General features: G+C 40.9%; 1 protein-coding gene across 1 annotated transcript in view; it reads left to right on the top strand.

Moving 5' to 3' along the window:
* The window catches only part of Tspan7 (tetraspanin 7), a 108,873-nt gene that overhangs the window by 68,798 nt on the left and 18,080 nt on the right, over positions 1-21,995 (top strand). The window contains exon 2 of the mRNA XM_005080570.4: positions 21,473-21,661. Coding sequence (XP_005080627.1) covers positions 21,473-21,661 — 189 coding nt within the window. The remainder of the gene's footprint in view (positions 1-21,472; positions 21,662-21,995) is intronic.

Below are 21,995 nucleotides of genomic sequence, written 5' to 3'. Positions count from 1 at the left end.
TGAATCTTATTATGCAATGAGTACATACATTGACTTCAGGGATTTTTGAGTGAAGAGAAATTGGTTTTATATCAATACTTGGCTACTGAGAATACTCAGTGAAACCCTGGTAAATATATTTTTGTCATTTTTGGCTTCTCTCTGGAATACAAGGGTTTAAATCCAGGGTCTTGCTGGAAAGGGGCTTGATGCCTTTTGTTTTCATGGGTTACTAGATATGAGCTCCCTAAGGTACATGGAGAAATAGCTTCAGCTGTCTCTAAACAACATCTGCAATGGCTAACAGCATGGGTTAGAGACTATTGTAGCTAGTGTGTGTGTGTGTGTGTGTGTGTGTGTGTGTGTGTGTATAATCATGTGGGGGTCTGGTTACCTGTCTGCAGACATGTGGAGGCCAGAGGCTAGTGTTAGAATGTCTTCCTTAGTCCCTTATCCACCTTCTTTTTCTGAAACAGGATCTCTCACTGAATGTGGAGCTCATGGCTTTTGCTAGATTGTCTGGTCATTGTGTCTGTGGGATCTACCTGTCTCCATCTTCCAGAACTAAGGTTATGGGTGCACACTGCCATGCCTAGCTTTTATATGGGTGTTCATGATTCAGGAGCTCATGAGCTTTAGATTATTTTTAATAGGCACATTAAGTGAGGAATGTTTTGCCTAAGATCACATGTGAGGGATTTAAGGGAGATGGGCTTTGCAGCTCCCAATATCTGGTCTTTCTCTGAGGGAATTTGTAAATTCTTCACCTTGGAGACTAGGGTACAACCTCACAGTGGGAGGCCTCAGATGTGTCTGTAGTGACTGATGTTGACTGAGTGCAATACCACAAGTATTTCTTTCCTCTGCCATTCTGAAGAAAGGCTGTAGACTTCTGCAAGTGAAAGTTTGTCCTTTCTGATGTTTGTTTGTAGTTGAGGAACAAAGAAAATTGTGTGATATGAGTATGAGTAATGCCAGTTCCCTTGCCAGTTAACTTGCTGAACCCAAATTCTCTCTTATCTTTACTTTCAAAGTGGTGCTACCAGAGCTAACTGAGGAAATGAATCCAAAAGCTTCCCCCCACCTCAGAAGCAGCTGTCGTCTGAACAGCTCCATGGAGAAGTAGGGCTCTGGTCATTGTTTTCCAACGCTATAACCAGAAAAGGAAGAAACCATCCTTCCCTTCCATCCTTCATGCTTTTATTTTTCCCTCTTACTTCACTTTTTAATCCTCTCTTTAAATTTCTTTCACAGACTTCTTCAAGCTCCTATGAACAGAAAGTTTTGAATTTGGGTAAAGTTCACGATACCCGCCCATGTTGGCTTCCACAAAGCCAGTAGCCTCTTCATTTTACAGATTGAAGGTTGAATCAGCGATCTTAGCCAGGATCACCGCAAGGAAGTAGCCAAGGTCAGATGAAAAAGGAAACTATAGATAGGAGCCAAAAAAGAAAAAAAATGCCTTTCTCTGTGACCTCTTCCGCTACAAGAGGAAGTTCTCATCATCTCATCTCCACATTGGGAACTGTCTCCACTGGTCAGCTTCATTTCCATTACCAACTGTGAGCTAGTCACCTCTCTCAGATAGGAAAAGGGTTCGTTTTCTCTTTTCATTGAAAAAAATTCAAACAGTATATTCTGATCACTGTTTCTTCTTTCTCAACTCCTCCCCATCTTCCAAACCACTCAAATCTATGCCATTTCTTGCCCCCCCCAACACAGGCAAACAAACAAGAATTTTAAAAAACGAAGAAAACACACACAGTGTAAAACACAAAATTGGAAAACATAATATACAAACAAAAGACCACTTTTATCCTAGATACTTGTGTTTTCCTGGAAGCCATTAGCAGCTTCTGATGTTCTGCTTATGGGTGTGTTGGGTGTAGATGTATTTTGAGAACCAATCTGCAATTTATGTGTAACTCTCGGTACACATGTTGAGTTTGCAAGTGCCATTATGTAAGACAGCTATGGCAAGGGCGTGTCAAGACTAAGTGTAGCATTCATGGTGACTATAATTAACTAGGAAACTCATGGCAAGGCAAGCACCATCCCATCTTCCTGTGGGTATTCATAAAATAATTGACTTCTCACTGTGCTCAATACTGTGATGGAGACTGGTGAGAGGTTATTTCTACCTGCCACATTTTAATGTCTAGGCCAACAGAGAGGCCCAGAATGACATGATGGGCTGAAGAGGAATCTATAGCTGTTTGAATATTGTTGTGATATCAGATTTGAGTGCAGGACATTTAAATCGTGGGGAAAGTGTGACCACAGTTAGACTTTCAAAGATTAGTAGAATATTATTTCAGATTAAGGATACTATATAAACAAACATATTATCAAATAATTATAAAATAGTTTTTCCACACAACAAAAAAGGTCAAGAAGGGTTATGTGTTTCTGCAGTCTTTGGTTGCTGAGACTCAAAGAAAATATTTAATACTACACCATGAAATTTGGCCTATAACAAACTAGAACTTCCTCTGTTCTGCTAAGGGAAGCAAAATTGCTGCTTATGAAATGGATTGTTTATAAGTGGGCAAAGGCATAATTAAGATATTTAAAGCAAATTGGGAATTTGTACCCATTTTCCTATGGTGGTAATGAATGAGAGCCAGTGGGAATGAAGAACTCGGGGCCATGTGTATTTTGTACAACTGTTCTACCACTGACTGACATGCTCACTCTAAGGATGCTATCTTTGCTGTAAAAGACCATTAGGTAACTCTGGACTTCCTGGGAGCCTATCAATAGGTACCTGTGCTTCTCTGGCTCTGATGTGGTAAGTTTTGCTCTAGGAATGGGACAGTTGGTTTCAGAGGGTGTGAAAATGTAGCAGAGCCCAACTCCAACCCCTCAAGCCACACACTTTCCAGAGTCTGCCGACCTCTGTAAACTATGCTTCAGAGAGAGGGTTTAATTCCGTAGAGTGAGCTATGGTCTAAAATTATTTCCAGCTGTCTGTTTGGAGGGACATTTTGCTGACAGGAACTGGTGCTTCTGACCTCATGTTTAAGAAATAACAGCACTGTTGTTCTTATGGTATTTCCTGATATTAAGTCTTATCTCAAACTTGTGTGACCACCAAATAGTGACTAAGAATAGGAGAAGGCACACTACTGTGAAAATAAATCTTAAAGCAACATACTCTAGTTTGTTTTTCAACTATTTCATATATCCTTTTGATTTCTATTTTTTGCATTTCCTTAATTAAGTGAATATAACATTAGTTTCACAATATTGTAACTTATAATTATAAATATTATGTTATTGCATTATAAATATTTTATTTATGTTATTATAAATATATTTAAAATATTACTACAAATAGTCCTCATAACTCTGTCCAGGTAACTCAGAATCCTTATAATACAAGGCATCCAGAAACTCAAAGGCAACATTTTGAGAGCATCCATACAGATTCATGAAGGACTTGGGTTCTAATTTTGGCAATGTCTCTAACTTACTGCGTGTTCTTGAGTAAGTACTTTGCTTTGGACCTCAATCTTCTCATCTGTGAAATTGTAAGAATTCATCTTGATGTTGGTGTTGACAAAAACTTTGACTGACATTAGTCAGAAGCTTCCAGTGCACAAAGTATTATTTTGAATAGTTGAGAAGCATCAATTCATTTGGTACTCCCACTGACACTACCAGATAGATCCTAAGGTTAGCCTGCAGAAAAAGATGCTGACAAACTCCATTACCTTTCTACAAGCTCATTTTTAAGACAGCTAACTATCACTAATTAAAAATAAGTGGTAGCAAGCTTTCTCTGAGGTAATAAGCCAGAAATAACTGTGCAGAAAATGGGGCCCTCAGTATTCTCTAGCTGCAAAACAGGAAAAGGCTTATTTTCTCTGAAATCTAAAGTGGACCTCTGGATTCATAACTCTCTGGATACCTAACTGAATAAACATTGTTCTCAAGAAGCGATAAAAATATAAAGGGATTTGAGGTAGTACAGATTCTCAGTAATAGGCATAGCTATGGAAATACTAAGAAATGCTCAATAATGTCAACAGGATAATAGTAATATGACAACAGGAAAGCCACAGTTTCCATTTAAAATTTCCTACTTCCCAAGCCTGGGTGCCTGCTGAGTTGGTCAGCAGTTCTGTCTTGATCAGCAATCCTGGGAAATATAAAGTCCAGCTAATTTGCACATGTGAAATTGAACTAATAGAGCTATGGGGTTTTTTTCTAGGTTGGTTTTGGTGTCTGCCTAACTTATACTTAAGTTGGTATACTTCTTGCCAATCCCTGGTAATGAGTTACTGACCTGGAAAATTCCTGACTTCTGTTGGCCAAACAGACTTCAGGTTCTGTTTTTCATTAGTAACCACTGGTATGCTTTCTAACAAAGCCTGTAAAAACAGTGAAGCACTGGGGGAAAGGCAATGGCACTGAACTTCTGCTGCAGTCCCTTTGGTCTTACATGTTTGCCCACAGAAGTAAAAGCTGCATGCTTGTGTGGCAAGTGGGATGTAGCAATGCCTTCGTTTAAATATCGTGTGGAAGCTTGCCTCCCATACATTATACGTGGAGCTCTGTCGTCTTACAATGAATGGCGGTTAGTTTGGGCTTTCCTGGGTGCCACTGTAATCAAAGAGAAAGATGAAGAGGGATGAATGGCAGTGAGAACAGGAGATGTCTGAAAGCAAAGGGGAGAGGCAGACATTCCTTGTCTCACTTCTTGGGAAACCTTTTGAAGTTCTAAATGATCTTCAAGGGGGACTGGACCTATGATGAGTTTATCAAAAGGAGAACTTTGGAACTTAGAATCTCTAGTTGTTTCTAGGTTCAAGGGCATACTGTAAGATTTAGATGCTATAAATGTATGCATTTGCATGGGGTGAATTGATTCTGAATTTCAAATTTTGCATTAAGGTGATGGGATTTGGAGGTGTGGTTCATCTTTTAAAATTCAGCTTTTAAGAGCGAGAACAAGAGCTGAAGTAGCTTTATCACCTTTGACTTCTGGGGATTTCTATGTCTTCAGGATGCCAGATATTGATGGCCACAGGAGAGCAGCTTGTTTTCTCCATTCCCAGTTCCTCACTGAGCTCAGTGCTCGAATTCCATAGTATTCTACTTATGAGGAACGGTACTCACAAGCCTCTTTGAGGTAACTCAACCTGAAAGGCCCCTGTGCTGCTGTGAAAACAGGACTGCACTGCAGAAAGCCGGCATCACAGTTGAGAGGGCTCCACCCTGCCTAGAGATGTGCTTGTTACGACACTCGGGAGCAAATGTATCCATTTAAAAACTGTCTCATTCTATGGTGCTCAGTACATTTCTAAAAGTTGGTTTTGCTAACTGCACTGTGTTAGGGAAGCTCTCTAAATGCTTCCCCTACTTGGATTAAAGGGGAAGAGCCTATACAGGTAACACAGAAACCACTGTAATAACATTGCCCTGAGTTTTGCTGAAATCCTTTTGTTCTGTGGTATCAAGTTTCATGCCAGAGAACTGTCTTCTTGACACTCATACTAGAAGGTACCAAAAATATTACAAAACAAAAGTTTATTGAGGGTATACTATATGGAAGGCACCATGTCCCTGGAAGTATAAAATGATTTAGACGGTCAAGAGGACCAGATCGACATTCATGAAGATGAAACAGGTTGAAACTATAGTCCACAGAGTGACATAGTTGTGGTATTAATTTAACAGGATTTGTTTTAACCCATTGATTATCAGCTTTTAATATTGTAATTTGATTACTAGATAGCCTGTGGTACTCAATGTTAGACCCAATGGAATGCAGTAGTTTGTAGACTTTATCCATGTATATTTAGGTAATGATGATGTTAATAAACTTATTGCTCCAGGGACCTAACAACTTAGAAGCAGATATGTGGAAATCAGATATGCAAAATGCGGTGAGTTAAAGCAAGTAAGCAAACTGAATTTATAAATATTCCCAGCTAAGTGTAGTCCACAGGACTTGGACTAAGAGTCAGAGTATTAATGCTTTATTCTTGGTCCCTTAGAGACTGTGGGACTTGGGATAACATTTCATTTTCTCTGAGCTTGCTTACTCATCTTGCAACAAGGCATACTAATTATGTGGGATTCGTGGATGCTTGTTGTAAGAAGTGGAATTCTGTGAGTGAAAATACTGTACAAATTGTAGAGCACCTTGCAAATGCTACAGGATAGTTTATATTGTCAAGAGTCATTTTCTTTCTCCTGTTGTCAGTGGCCATGTGTTAACGTTTCTGCACTCACTTTTTCTGCTTGTATCATGAGGTCCTTCCTTACAACCACTTGAATACATGCAGACTCTCTGCTTCATCGTAATATCATGAAAAATATAGTACAATAGTTATTTACACAGGATTTGCTTTACATTAACTAGTACAAATAATCTATAGATGTTTCAACATATTCAGGACAAGGTGTAGGGATTGTAAGGCAACACTACTCTTATATAAGAAACTGGAACTTAAGAAACTTTTGGTTTACACTGAAGTTTTAAGAACCAAGTCCCTGAGTAACAACTGTATCTGCTTGGTAGATAGGCCTTTTGACTTCCCAAATGAATGCTATAGCAAATTGTACATAATGTGGCATCTTTCTATATACTATATTCCTTTCATGTGTGTGTGTGTGTGTGTGTGTGTGTGTGTGTGTGTGTGTGTGTGGTTATTTTGCTGACATGTAGGTCTATGAACCATGTTAAGTGCTAGTTACCAACACAGACCAGACAAGGGTGTCAGATTCCTTGGAACTGGAGTTAGAGGTTATTGTGAGTCACATGATAAGGATCCTAGGAACAGAACCCAGATCCTCTACTAGAATAGTAAGTGCTTTTTACTCCTAAGACATGTCTTTAGCTCCTACACTATAGTTGTCTCTCCTATTAGACAAGACCTTGTTCTCATGTGCTCCAGTAGTGGCAGCAGCTATGGGCTGAACTTGCAAGTTAGAAATGGGTGGTATCTAACCAGATGTGAAAGTGTTACTGTGAGTTAGAGGATGTCCTTAGAATCCTACCATTGCCATTGGATCACTTAAGACAGATGGTTTTTAAATGGTACATAGAATATGGTGAGTTTGACAACAGATCATTTATTTTAATGTCTTGATTTATTTGTGATCATATGTCATGAAGCCACGCTTTGGACAAGGCATAGTGAAGGTAGGTTTTTCTGAGTTGCCTATGCTGCATCTTCCTTCACTCAGTCTGGTTAACAAGCCAGGGCTCCCACTCCTGCAGACTGGTCCTAGCTACCTTATTGGGGTTTCCCTAGAGTCTCTTCTGATCTAAGACTTCTGCCAGATTGATCTGACATTGGAATTTTCTTGTTCTACATAGACTACAGACTGTTTCATGTCAAGCTGAACACCTACCTATACTGCTTCATAGTCCCTGTGCTCTGTTCCAGGAGGAAAATCTCATGTAGAAGGCATCTGTGAGTTGTTTTGATCACTGTTTCCCTAGCACTTACAGATATGATCATGCCTTGGGACTAGGCTCTTCCCGTGGCACCAAAGAGGTCACCTGAGTTGAGATCCCTCAGCGTGTCTCCTCCCTGGATTTGAAATTACTGTCCAGTACATGAGAACAAGGTCTTGGCTAACAGGAGAGACAGGAATATAGTATAGCGGCTGAAGACATGTCTCAAGCATAAAAAGCACTTGCTATTCTAGTAGAGGATCTGGGTTCTGTTCCTAGGACCCTTGTCAGCCATTGATCTCAGGGCCTCCTGGTCCACCATACCAGTGAGCCAGTATAGTCCTGTGGTATGGTTACCATGTGTGCCACAACTTTGGAGGGCTCTTGGTTTTGAATATGAATGTCTGGCAAGACCTACTGGTGTTTTTGTGCTAATGGAAGCATGCACTTGCTTGTTAAATTGTGCGCAATATAATTAGATGCTTCTTTATACAGAGTGGTCAGCGAGGCAGTCTCTCCAGCTACCACCACCAGAAAAGATAGACATAGCATCTTGTTGGGGAGAGGATGCTTTCATCAGTGGCCTCCAGGTTGGGAACCTGATCATTAAGTTGTATATTTCTGAACTGCTGATTTGCCCTAGATGACCATAGAAATTGTATTTTTAAACAAAACATGAAGCTAGTAGTAATAGCCTTAACACCCATGCCACCCTTGACTATTATGTCTCTTTAGCACCCCCTTACACACACAGACACCACCTCTCAGGTCATATGACCCACTTGTATTCGATCCTGTGTTCTCTTAACAACCTAGGAGACAATGTGGAAATTTATTTTCCTGGGTAAAAGATACTTGCAATGAAAGCCCACTTGCTAATAGTGTTTCAATATCAAAGGCAGACACTATTACAAGATTATGTACATATATATATGTATATATATGTGTGTGTGTGTGTATGTATGTACGTATGTGTGTGTATTTATATTTAAGACTATAGTTCCAGAGAAATTCCTGTGTTCTTCTTGAGGACAAGGTAACTGAGAATGTAAACAATATATTCATATATTCGTAGAGTTTCAGAATGCAAGGTGAAATACCATATATGAGAGATACATAGAAAACCCTAAGCCTATTCAGAGGCTCAGAGGAGTTTATTGTCTTTGCGTTTATTGTCAGGAAAAAATTCTTGGTGGAAAAAGTTTATTTGTATTTGAAAGGAGAAACAGAATGCATTCTGTAGGAGACAACTTGACAGTTGTGTTATTGATCAGTAAAAACTACAGCTGTGTTTGCTTCGTTCCCATATAAAGAACTCTATAATCATTTTAAAGAAATGACTCGCTAATGAAATAGGCCATTATTCATAGGAGCTCTCTAATCCCAGTGTATATGGTGATTTAAAAATATATATATATATATGTTAAAATTATGCAAGTTACCTCTACAGCTTTTGAAAACTTACCCTTAACCCGCTCGGTTGATTCTTAAAGTCACACATGATTTCTGCCTATAGCTGAGAAATGGGAAAGAGTGTATTTGCCTAGAGAAAATAGAGGTTTGGAGATAACAGGGCAAATGCTCCTCCAAATGCAGAACACAGCTCATTTTAGTTGCAACCTCATTACAATGAGCAGGTATTTCTACTGCTCTTTGTGTGACAGAATTATGTGGCCTATCATTTCCTTTGGGATTTCAAAGGAAATGAAGCTCGGGGCCTGAGCAAATGGTTTCAGTGGTTCTTACATTGCCACAGTTCCTGTTCATTTGTGTATGAAAATTGAGGGAGGAGATAATTGGGGGGAAATAATAAGGCTTCCTGGAATACAGAAAGGATGACATGAACTTCTGAGAATCAGTGCATTTCAGCCTGGACATTTTAGCTCTGTAGGCTCCGTGGAGACAGGAAAAAAGCTGTTTGTCTTTTGTTATAACACTCCTCAAGGCCAATCACACCATTTGGGGCAATGTCTATTATTTAAAGGCTTTATATTGAGCCAAAATCTGTTTTACTATAGCTTTCCCTAATACTGGCTTAAATATAGACTTTTGAATACTGGCATAGGAACACAGCCACCATTTATAGCACTATTCCCCAAAGAAAAGCAGTTGCAGTTCCAAACAAGTCATGGATAAATAATATTCTGGAACACAACCCTGCTCATCCATTAGAGCATGCCCAATAGGGGAGAATGCCCAAGGAAAGGAGAAGGGATCAGATAAGTGCTCATAGAGTCAGTCTGTAGAGGTATATCTCCCTACTCTGCTTTGCTTTCACAGTATTCACAGTTATAAACTGCCTAGGAAAATCCTCTATGAGAAATGGTTCAGAGGGCTGCTTTCCTCATAATTCACTCTCAGGAATACCTAAAAAGTGTGAAAAAACAGGGCTTTTCTTTATGACTCTTATTTAGCTGTCAGAGAGTAGATGACTGGGCAGTATTGAATGAAGAGGAACTCAGCCCTCCAGCCTGCCTGGGTTTCCTTACCTGGCTGCAGAAGGCAGAGTGTCATAATGGCTTGGAAAACTGCCTCCAGTTGGACAATGAACTTGACTCTGGGGTGTACCATTTATTTGCTCCATGACTTTGAGTAAGTTGTTGACCCTGATGCCTCGGGTTTTGCATCTGTAAGACAGAGATTGAGAATACATGTGATGAAGCATAGCAGGAACACAGTTTGCTCAATAAATGCCATTTATCACACACATACTCCATGAACTGTGTTTCTAGACTGTGTGTGCTTAGTTGGGAAACAATTCAGATTCCACTCTAGGGCATAGGGAGAGTAGATTTAATGTGACTCAACCCATTACTTTGGATGAGAACTTCCATAAAAATCAGGTGGTTCCTCAGATTTAGGGTTTTCTTTCTACTATTTCAGCTATGGTTCTTTCTTTTTCTTCTCAGGGCTCAAACCAAAAATACTTTAGTTTACCACGCCCCCCCCCAGAGTATGTTTGACAGAAAACACTACTCATGGCAGTTTGGTTTTTGTTTAAATGTCAAAGTGGGCTGGAATCTTCAGATTGATCATTCCATAGGTTTGCACCTTCTCCTTGTAATGTCCAACATCTATAGTTTATTGCCACATATACAAGAGTATATTTATTCCTTGACCTAGTCCTTAAAGAATCGAACTGTAATGTATTTTCATTTCTGGAGATGTACATACTGACAGATTAGTGCCCATGCATTCAGATCTTAATTTTTAGTAGTGTCAGTCAAGTACTCAAGGTTGTTTCATGATAAATCTGTACAAGATGGACTACACTGTCTTGTGAGTTCTTAATATAGTAGAGGGACGGGAGAAAGTCCTAGAGACAAGCTAAAGTGTACATTAAGGATTGAGTGTCAGGAGTTTTTGTGTTCCTGTTTTCCTATTAGTGATAAATAACCTAGTACAAAATTCTTTGGTTTATCCAGCAGGCTGGCAAATTTTTTTGACTCATCCAGCAGACTGGGTCAGATGAAACCCTGAAGCCCTTAGCATAATGCCCAGCACTGGGTCCTGGTGGTGCATTTTTTAAGAAAAGAGAAATCTCACTAGAACAAGAATTGTCCATTCTCTAGGCTCCTGCCCGTTAATTGCAGCCACTGTGGAGGATGAAAGATATTAGAGCTTCAAATTACTTTTCCATTAGTGGGAATTACCCATCCCCATGCTTTCTCATTTAGTTCCTCTTGTGGTCCAAAACAGACATTTAAGAAGCCTTGTTCTGGATTGGAAGCAAAAGAACAGGTTTGACATTTTGTTGTTGTTGTTGTTGTTATGTTAAAATAGCTACATGGGTCATCTAAGAGTCAGGCCTCATATTTGGCCTCCTCGATGTGGTGCTAGTGAAAACATAATTCATGGCCTTAGAATCCTACCTATCATCTTGTATTCCAGAATTTAACAAACGCATACTAAGCACCTACCATAAACAGATATCTGTCTTGGGCCAGGGAAATAAACCAACAAATAAGTCAAATCTTGCCCTTGTGAAACTTCGATTCATTTTTGGAGATAAAGCAAATACTGTTCAAGGTAAGTCCAGTGTTACAAAACAAAACAGGAGCTCTACTGGAGGGAAAGCTTTAGTTTTAACCTTTGCTGTTAGGGAAGACCGGATACAGCTAAAACATGAAGAAACAGAGATCTCAAAAGTCTTCCAGAAGGAACAGCAAATGTGGAGACAGCAAAGTCGGGAACTTGTAGGGCAGCTAAGATTAGATCTGTGAGGCTGGATCAGGGAAAGCCAGGGGAGAGCCACAAGAGGTCACACAGAATAACCAGGGAAGACCTCGGATCAAGAAGCACCTTCCCAGTCAGATAAGAACATCGGCTCTTTATATAGGAGATGAGACACCCTGGAAGAGTCTTTAACAGGGAAGTGGTATTGCTGAGTGTAGGGTTCATTGGAATCACCCTTGCTGCTTTGCTGAGAATAGAGTACGGGGACAGTGGTAGAATCAGAGGGCAATGGAGTCTACTACCAGAGACTAGTCGTAGAGACGGAGTGCTCCATCACTTTTTTCTGAAACAATCTATTTGTTATTTTATTTTTTCATTTTGTTTGTTTGTTTGTTTGCCAAGAACATATTACCTTAGAATCCACTGTTTCCATGATAGTTTGTTGGTATTAAATGTGTGAACTTTCCCTGTATAGTCACACATCATTTAACTGGGAAGTATCCTGAGAAACTGCATTGCTGGGCAGTTTCATACTGTGTACTATCAGAGCATATATATGCAAACTTTGGAAGTCCACATATCACAGCAACAGAATATTGTGGGATCACTATGATGTAAGTGATTCTCTGACACTGACATGTTGTCATCCAGCGCAGGACACTATATCTTATTTGGTGGTGTTATCACATATGTATGCAATATGGACTTGTGGGAAACTTAATTAAATCACCAGGGTTTTGATTTTTGTTTTGTTTTGTTTTTTGTCTCCTTCAAATTATCCCAGGGGTGAATTAAGGGAAAGTTCTGCCTCACTGTTTTGTTGTTGTTGTTGTTGTTTATTGGAATCTTGCTTGGACTCCTGCGCACATACTTTCTTTGTTTGTTATTTCTTCTTTTAATGATTGATCCTCTCTTAAAAGTATGTCTCCTCAGCCCCAGTTTCACTTGAAAGGAGATATGAAGCCCCCATGCCACATACCCCCCATGACACTTCCAATATGCAGTCACAGAGAGTATGGGAACTGAATGTCTACTGTTCAAGTTCTTCTTCCTATGTCCATACGTGCATATACTATATCTTATTTTTGTGACTTAGAGATGATAATCCTGCCAAAAGAGTATGCAAAACATAGTTTCCCTTTTGGAAATAATAAAACCCTGAAACAGCAATGTGTTTAATGACATAATCATGACATGCATGGTACACTCTGTCACAGGTTATTGATTAGGTTCATATTTATAGATAACTGTTAGGATGAGTTCATTCAGGTTTGTTCCCATCTGATGCCTCCTGAGGAAGCAGCACACGAAGGGAGCATTTCTAAGATTTATCCTATATTTGTCAAATTCTCTTTGTGGGCCCTGGAGTGGCATTGCACTGTAGGCACATTGACTGATTTTAAATTGAAAATTTGGACTCATAATCAAACAAGCAGTGGTTTTGCTGAACAGATATTAGGACAGAATGAATGACATGTTGTCTTGGAAAATCAGACACAGGATGTGGCTGCGACACTGAGTGCTATAGAGAGGCAAAAGACTTTATTCTCCTTCACATGACCCTTAAAGCCTTGATGTGTCCACAGTAATAAATAATGGGATAAGCATGTGGTTACAGACATTTTCAACACACATTAATACCATTGTAGCTCTTGGTTATAGACGTATTTGATGTGAACTTTTTAAGAAGTCTCTTTCTTACTAATGTGGGATTTGAGCCATCATCTTCTCACAGGGCCAGTCCCATGAGGAATGGAAGCCAAGGAAGCGGTTTCTCCCACAAGTCTTCCTTCAGTGGTGGTTGGCTCCCTGCCAATGTCACTAAGCCTTTTAGTACTGCTGGCACTCATGTGGCCTCTTTGTGTGTTAAGCTGCACCAACAGATTTTAAAAACAAGTGATCAACTTAGGAGTTTCATGGGGGGGTACCATAGAGGGAATTCCCCCAACATTAAGCTTCTGCCACTTTAACCACTGCAGCTGGTCCTGGATTCTAAGTACATAAATCTCCTTGTAAGTGGCTTTGTTAGCTCCAATTCCTAGCTCACCTGTATGATTTCTATTTATGTATCTGGGTCATCATGAAGCCAAAGGTGTGAGCTCATTCTGGATATTCTTATGCTCATTTTTCTACTCCTGGATGTTTCTGGACAGTTGAAGAAGAGCAATGCACTCTATCTTAGAGCAGGTCAAAAGCCTAAGACCTCTTTTCAACTTTTACAAGTACTCACCAGTGCTTATTAATAAAAAATAATCATAGCATACAACTCACAATGAGCTACCCTTGACATTCCTCCCTAGTATTTCCAGTTCACACCTACAGGTTAAATACAGAGCTGGCTCAGTCCAGGTCCTTGGCAAATGCAGTTAGCAATCCAAAAACCAGTTAATCTTAGCTGGTCTGTCTTCCCTCCTTCCTTCCTTCCTTCCTTCCTTCCTTCCTTCCTTCCTTCCTTCCTTCCTCCTTTTACAGGAAATATATTTTTTTCTCACATAATATACCCTGATTACAATTTTCCCTCCCTTTATTCTTCCCAATTCCCATTTAGATCCACCCCCTTTCTGTCTCTCTTCAGCAAACAATGAGGCTTCCAAGGGATAATAATAAAAATAACATAAAATAAAATAAAACTTAACACATTGGCATAGGACAAAACAAAAGACAGAAGAAAAAAAGATTCAAGAGAAGGCAAGAATCAGAAACCCACTCGTTTGCACAGTCAGGAATCCCACAAAAATCACTTAATTGGAAGTCATAATAGGTACACAAATTACCTATATGGTAAAAGAGAGAAGAAAATACAAATAAAAGGAAGATAATAAGATAAAATTAAAAACAAAAAAGTCCCCAATGGACATAATGAGACAAAGAGTCTCCAAAGATGCTGCTGAGTTTGTTTTCTGTTGGTCATCTACTACTGGGCATGCTGCCTACCCTTAAGAGTGGTTTCTTCTTCCAGTGAGACTCCCTTGGGGGAAACTAAATTTTCATTTGAAAGTGGGTATCACTAGGACATTACTTCAGGGTTAGGGATGGGGGCACATGTCTACTTCTTTCAGGTCTGCCACCCCATCTGGTGCAGACCCATGCAGGTCTTGTGCATGCTCCCTCGGTCTCTGTGAGTTCACATGTGCTTTGAGGATTAGAGGACAAGGTCTACATGATCTACTGGAGATAGAGAACAGTGAGGAAGGGTAGACCACAGCAGGTGCTCGGCTGAAGAGCTGGGGATGAAACCTGGGGATTGGATTTGGAGGAGAGGCCTTAAAGGTGAAGATCTGCAGTTAGTCTACCTGCTTCCCTGGCTGAGGTGGCCTGAGGGTTCCCAGGGAATGCCTGCTGGAGTTCAGCACTAAGATAAAGCAGTGAACTGGGGGAAGAACGTTTAGAGGAGAAGTCTTGGTGAGCCACTGGAGGTGGAGTCAGGGAGGCCTCAGCAAGTGGTCTGGTACAGAGCTGGAGATAAGGCAAGGGATAGGATTTGGAGAACTGAAGGAAAAAGTGAAGATCTGTAGCTAGCCTACCTGCTTCCATAACTAGACTGGACAGCGGTTCCCAGGGAATGCCTGCTGGAGTTGGGGACTGGAATAGAACATTGGATGGCAGGGAAGGGAGTTTCAAGGGGAAGATCTGTGTGATCCATGGGAAGTGGGATGGGGGAGTGGGAGATGTAGCAGGTGTTCTGCTACAGAGATGGCGATGAAACTAGGGGATTGGATTTGGAGGAGCTGAAGGAGAGGTGAAGATCTGTAATGAGCCTACATGCTTCCTTGACTGGAGTGCAATCTTGGCCCCGTTGAGGACCTTTGGGCACTTCAAAGAAGAGGAAAAACAAAAACAAAAGCAGAACAAACAAGCGAAACCCTCTAGCACTATAAGGGACTCTGCAGATGTCACTGGATCCAGTTTTGAGACTTTATAGATGACAAGCTAAGGCACATATGTGCATCCTGACTGATGAAAGCTGATGATTACAACTTAAAAAGATAATTGGAAAAAGAAGCACGGTTTGCTAGTCTTACAACATGCCCGGAGCCATTTCCTGTGAAATGATCACCTGTTTCGCTAAGCACATGAAAAGTCTATGCCGGATGCACAGCCAGAGCTGAATTTCCAACTCTTTGTAGTGTCTTTCAAAGCTCTTTCATATCTTCAAAAGGGTCTATAACCTGTTAAGAAATCTGCTCTATAAAACTTGGCTATATGGTCATTGATAAAATCAAAATAGTAGTTAGAAATTGTGACAAATTATTCTATTGTTCTGGAAATCTGAAGTCTATTGAATTGGTATAGGATGAAGTGATTTTTCAAAAAATATAGTCTTGGTGGGCTGTGGTGGTTTGAATGAAAATGACCCCATAGGCTCATATGTGTAAACAATTGGTCCCCATTTGGTAGAACCGTTTGGGAAGGATTAGGAAGGTGTGACCCCATTGGCAGAGGTGTGTCACTGGGGATGGGCTTTGAGGTTTCAGAAGCCCATTCCTTTCCCAGTCAGTACTTCCCCTCTTCCTCCCTCCCTCCCTCTCCCCCCCTCTCTCTGTGTGTGTGTGTGTGTGTGTGTGTGTGTGTGTGTTTCTCTCTCTGCCTCCTACTGCTCCAGTGCCATGCCTGCCTACCTGCTGCCATGGTCCCTGCCATGATGGTCATGGACTCTAACCATCCAGAACTGCAAGCTCCCAATAAACTTTCTTCAATAAGTTGCCTTGGACACAGTGCCTCTTCACAGCAATAAAAGCAATGTAAGGAAGACACAGTCTTTTCAGAATGTGTAAGGAAAGAGTACCACAGCTGCTACTGAACATCACTGGAGTCAAAGAACTATGCTTGAAGGCGAGGGTTAATGATTTCACTAGACCCAAGATAAATGATGAATGGGTGTTTATTGGGGGAACAACTTACACAGATAATAATAAAGAACCACAACAGTGTTTCTCTACTCTTTGGATCTGATCCGCTGACCCAAGTGAAAGAGCCCTCATGAGAGAGACCACACCTTAAGCTTTCCTCTTTCCGCTTCCATCTGTCTGAAGCCATGCCCAAAGGGATGTGGCCACTGTTACAGGTTTACAGGCAAGACACTACTACAATATCCCTTTTAGTCTAAAGAAGAAGGTTTTAAGCCTTATGCAAAAACTATATACGATGATAACAAGTGTCAAGGATATTCTAGGAAAGGTAAACATACACAAATTAAAACCTACTACCAGTGAGAGCAACATTGAGCAATAGATACATACTATATATGCTGGTATTTTGTTTCCCATATGCCTTTGAAATGGGAGGGATCCCTCTCTTCCATGGCTTCTTCTCATACTGAGAGCCACCTTTATAGGCATGGCATTTGTTTCTGTATCCTCTCACCATTTTCCATCTTCCTGCATTGTTTTCTAATGTTCTACCACTTGGCCTTCTTATCACTCTCTTCTTCTATTTCCAGACAACATGATTCCCACAGCCCTGCAATCATTACTTACTCATGAGCTCAAGCCCCATACTTGCAACTGTCTTCTGAGCATGGTACCATATATGGCCTTTGGTCCTGTCAAGCCCCACAGAAAACAGAGGCTGGACCACACGAGCTCTGGAGCTCTGACTGGTCCTCTAATTCAGTTTGAACAAATGAGCAATTAAGGTGCTGTCTTTTCTCTCTGGTCTTAGTTTCCCTGTTCCTTTGTAATGATAATGTGTCAGCCATGCAATATATGGTGCCTTCCATATTTGTGCTGTTATATGAACATGCATGCAAGCACATGGATGTGGGAGTTGCGTACACACTTCCATGTACACATGCATGCCTGTGCATGCACACGATAAAACTGAAGAATTGAATTGACCAAATTAACTTACTTGGGAAGTAGTTTGTAGTAGTGTCTTATTGCTATTGAGATAACAGCTATCTTCATGTAAAAAGAAAAGCTGTGGTTATGTCAAGAAGCATTACATAGCAGTATATATGTAATTCAATGGGTATTCATTTTCCTCCCTTCTCTGATCTGAGAGCTTGATGGCTCACAGAAAGGTGCCGAAACAGAGCTTTACATCTTGAAATGAACTGACTGGCTTATCCTGTGGCTAATGGTTTGTAGAGCACAAGGAGAAAGAGCCATGTAAACTTTCTTTTGTTTATTTTCCCCAAATCATACATATAAATTTGTTGCAGTTAGTAAGCACCTTAAGTTTGAGACTCAGGTTTCTCAAATCGGAATATTAGAGCCCTGTCACTGGAAAACCAGATCTGTCTACCTCCTGGTCTTCCTGGAGAGGGAACTGAGACCTGGAAAGCCTTGGTGATCTACGCAAGCTCACAGCTTCCTACAGTACTGCAAGCCCTTGTCTCCTCACCTAGTCATACACTAGCATGCACCCCCCTTTTAAATACATTGAGTCCCTTTTTGTTGCCTAGCCTCAAGTGGATTCCCAAGCCCACTAGAAACCCCTATACATTCTAATTCTTAGTCCACTTTAGTATAATAGTTATACAAATATACAACTAGTAAAAAAAAGGCAAAGTTGTAAATATAACGGGGATACTTCTCAAATTTTAAAGAAAAGAATCCTAAGATAATGGAGGCTTCTCGTTTCTCTACTAGTTCAGCTCCTTTCAATACTCTCCAGGGTCATGTCCATAGGGTCCCCAATGCTGTGGAAAACATGCAAACACATTCACCTGAGTACAGGAATACTTTCCTGCCTACTTTTCCTCTTAAAGTATGACACGTGAGGGAACTGTATTTAACTATTGATAATTGCCATAGAGTTTCTACATCTTGTATTTTTCTGAGTTACAGAGCCATGGGAGTGGAAGAAGGCTAGTGGACAATACCTCCATGTGTATTCAATGAGAACAAATTCATGTGTGATGTTCTGGGATGGTCCAGCCATAGCTTTCACAGAAAATGTGATCCAGCTGAGATTTCTGCCGACTGTCCCTTTGGTGTTTCTTTTTACTAGTGCTTAGATAACAGTGCCTTCTATCTCACACAACATATTAGACGGGATTCTAAGATGTGGCTTATACCCCTATAACTTAATTCCCTGTTACCCTTTTAAATGGTTTTTACCTGTTGATATGTTAAATAGGAACTCATGTCATCATTAGAGTGATTGGGCATGTTCATTCAGAAGGTGGAGTTCCCAAGCTAGGTGTTATGGAGTTAGAGTGAAGACATGGGGACTTTACTGTTTCATGGCCAAACCTGGTGTAGCATGTGTACAGCTATAGCACGTCGGTCAGATCTGCACTCTATGCACTGACAGAATGGGAAGGTGTCACATGTCACAGGACTCCTGAGAAAGATGGTGCAGAATTGGCAGGGAGCCTGCCCAGTATTACCTGGAATGACCTGATAGGAACAAGGAGAATGGTTTGTGTCTGCTGCCTTCTTCCCAAATATCCAGCTTATGATGAAAATGAAGCCTTGCGAATCTCTTCCAGGAGCCTTTGGGAACACTGTGACATATGGCCAAACCTCTCCATGACTCTCTTTAATTATAATTTTAAAGTAACATATGCTATTTTTTTAAGTCTGACCTAACGTTCAGGTTTTTTTCTCTCCTGTACTACATATTGAACTTAGATTTTCATTTATGCTGGAATGTATGACTGAGCTAAACCCCCAGGACTGGTATACCTTTTTTACTGCTACTAGTATTGTTTTATTCAGCCTTGTTTCAGAATATGTATTTGTAGAAGCCAGTGATTTTCTGTTCCTCATAAATTTGAGCTGCGCCCAGACTATACTGATACTTTCCCCTTAGCCTCTCTCACATTCTTTGTCTCTCCCTCCCTCCCTCCCTCCCTCCCTCCCTCCCTCCCTCCCTCCCTCCCTCCCTCCCTCCTTCCCTCCCCCACCTCTCTCTCTCTCTGTGTTGTCTGTGACTACCACTGCAGCCCACTGCAGTCATCCAACACACATGTCAGCTGTCATATGTACCATACTCAGGCCTTTCCCTTGCTGTTGAACATCTTAGAATTCAGTTACTGTGGAATTCTTTGTACCTTAATTGGGGAATGGAAGATTGGTGGCAGGCATCTTATTTCCCCAGCAGAGTCTGTTTTTATGCCAGGTAACTTAGGAGTTTCTGGTGCAGTACAGATCATTTTTAGGTTTCTATTCGTTCAGTGAAGGCGCTTTCTTAAAATGACCACCAGGTGTCAGCAGAGGACGTGAAACTCTTGTCAACAGCCGCATTCTTGGTTTTAATTCACAGAAGCCATTCCCATTGGCATTCAGCCCCCACTGTCCCCCCTCAAAATTAGTGTCCAATACTTTCTCCCCAAGCCTGCACCATATCGTTACTCTTTTCTCACACAACACGTAATTCTGTCATGCACACTGACATATAAAGTAGGCTATTGGGGCAAGACAAGGGAGTTAGTACCATAACAAATCTCATATGTATTTTATCAAAATTCAGACGAAGCCTAATTATACAACATATAGTGTTAACACTACTTTATGACTTTTCTTCTTTCAAAAAGTCATGTATCGTGTGTGTGTGTGTGTGTGTGTGTGTGTGTGTGTGTGTGTGTGTTGCTGGTTCTCTCAAGTTTCTCCTCTTGCCTCTTCTTTTGGGTAGACTGGCAGGAATCTAAGGTCTGAAATGAGGAACATTTAGCTGGAGGATGGGACAGAACTGGGGACATACTTAGCCTCGGTTGCAAAAGTGGTAGTATTTGAAAACTGTCACTTTTGAATGTGTCACGAAGCCAGCAGTGAGTTGAACAATATAGCAACTGAGGGGACACAAAACAACTCATGGCTTCACTAGTCACAATTGCTGAAGCCTGGAACATGCAGGGACTGGAAAGTAGGGCCTAGCACACAGCCCTGAGCCTACTACTTTAAGTAAGGGTCTGATAAATACACAGGCCTGGAGTTTAGGCATGTTGTAAAGCATTCAGTCAGAATGCTTGGTGACATTTGACAAATAGCACTATAAACAATACCAAGAGATAGATATTCAGAGTCTTCTGTTGCTTTGTAATGAGTAACATATTGTGGGGTGGCACATCAGTCGGGATTCAAAACTATGTAGACTATTTTCTTTATAGAAATTCGATGCTAATGGGCAAGAATATCCTTGTTCTTAAAATGTTCAGGGTGGCCTTAAGACCTGCTCTGCCCTCACATGCCATGGAAGAAAGGAGCCAGCATTCTTTCCGGGAGCATGCCTAGCTCAGTGTCAGATGGGCACACACTGGAAGAGTGTCTCTCAGAAGTGTCTTCTTTAAGCAGCTTTTAAAAATTGTCCTTTATTGACTCGATTTCCAATTAATATAAAAACTACATTCCGGATATGTAGGGGGCAGGTCTAATTGCCTACCAGTCAATGTGCCTTTACTCTGTGACAGTTTTGGCTAATGGTATCTGACATTTTTTTGCTCTTCAAGGAATCTGTCAGCAAGTACATCTTGCTTCATGGAAGCTTGATTCTTGAACTGTGGTCACATTGCTCAATGTCTATAGTGGTTTGAATGAGAATGGCCCATGAATTTGGATGTTATATGTGTGTATATTTGTACTCCGTTTTTTGATAGAATTGGATTAGGATTAGGAGGTATGTATGGCCTTGTTTGTTGGAGGAAGTATGTCATTGGGGCCAGGCTTTGAGGTTTCAAAATCCCATGTCATTCTGAGTTCTCCCTCTTTGCCTGTGCTTATGGATCAGGATGTAAGCTCTCGGCTACTGTTGCAGCACTGTCCCTCACTGGCCGCTCCTATGCTCCCCACTGTGATAGTCATGTACTCCCTCGGGATCTGTAAGGCCCCGGTAGACTCTTCTGTAAGTTGCCTTGGTCATGGTCTCTCTTTCACAGCAATAGAAGAGTAACAAAGACAATGCCCATTCTCACCTCTTTTGCTAATAGCTTCATGCTGTCTTCTCCTCTGTTTGCAGATCACCGGTGTGATCCTGTTGGCTGTTGGAGTCTGGGGCAAGCTTACTTTGGGCACCTATATCTCCCTTATTGCTGAGAACTCCACAAATGCTCCCTATGTGCTCATCGGAACCGGCACCACTATCGTGGTTTTTGGCCTCTTTGGATGCTTTGCTACATGCCGTGGTAGCCCATGGATGCTGAAACTGGTAAGTATATCTCAGAATAATGGGCTTTCTCAGTTATTTTTGTAAGGCAATAAATCCACATGATGGTTAAGTAACCCTTCTTGAAGCCACACACAAAAGAAGACTTCAATACTCATTGATTTTTAATTTTACACCAGACTCTTAACTAATCCACCCTTTATCCCCAGACACAGCCTGGCACAGTATACATAGTCCCAACTTCCTGAGGTAGATTGGTAAAGTACTGGACATCGATTCCAGTGACAATTAATGTCTTCTTGGCATGATGCCCTGTGCTAGTCTTGAACTCTGGCTTGGAAATTTCCTCAGGCATTTGATGCGCAGCATTGGTGAG

This window comes from Mesocricetus auratus, unplaced genomic scaffold (genome assembly GCF_017639785.1).
Source record: "Mesocricetus auratus isolate SY011 unplaced genomic scaffold, BCM_Maur_2.0 Super-Scaffold_100033, whole genome shotgun sequence".
Lineage (NCBI taxonomy): Eukaryota > Metazoa > Chordata > Mammalia > Rodentia > Cricetidae > Mesocricetus > Mesocricetus auratus.
The sequence above is the reverse complement of the archived record's forward strand: the minus strand, read 5'-3'. Positions and strand labels throughout refer to the sequence as shown.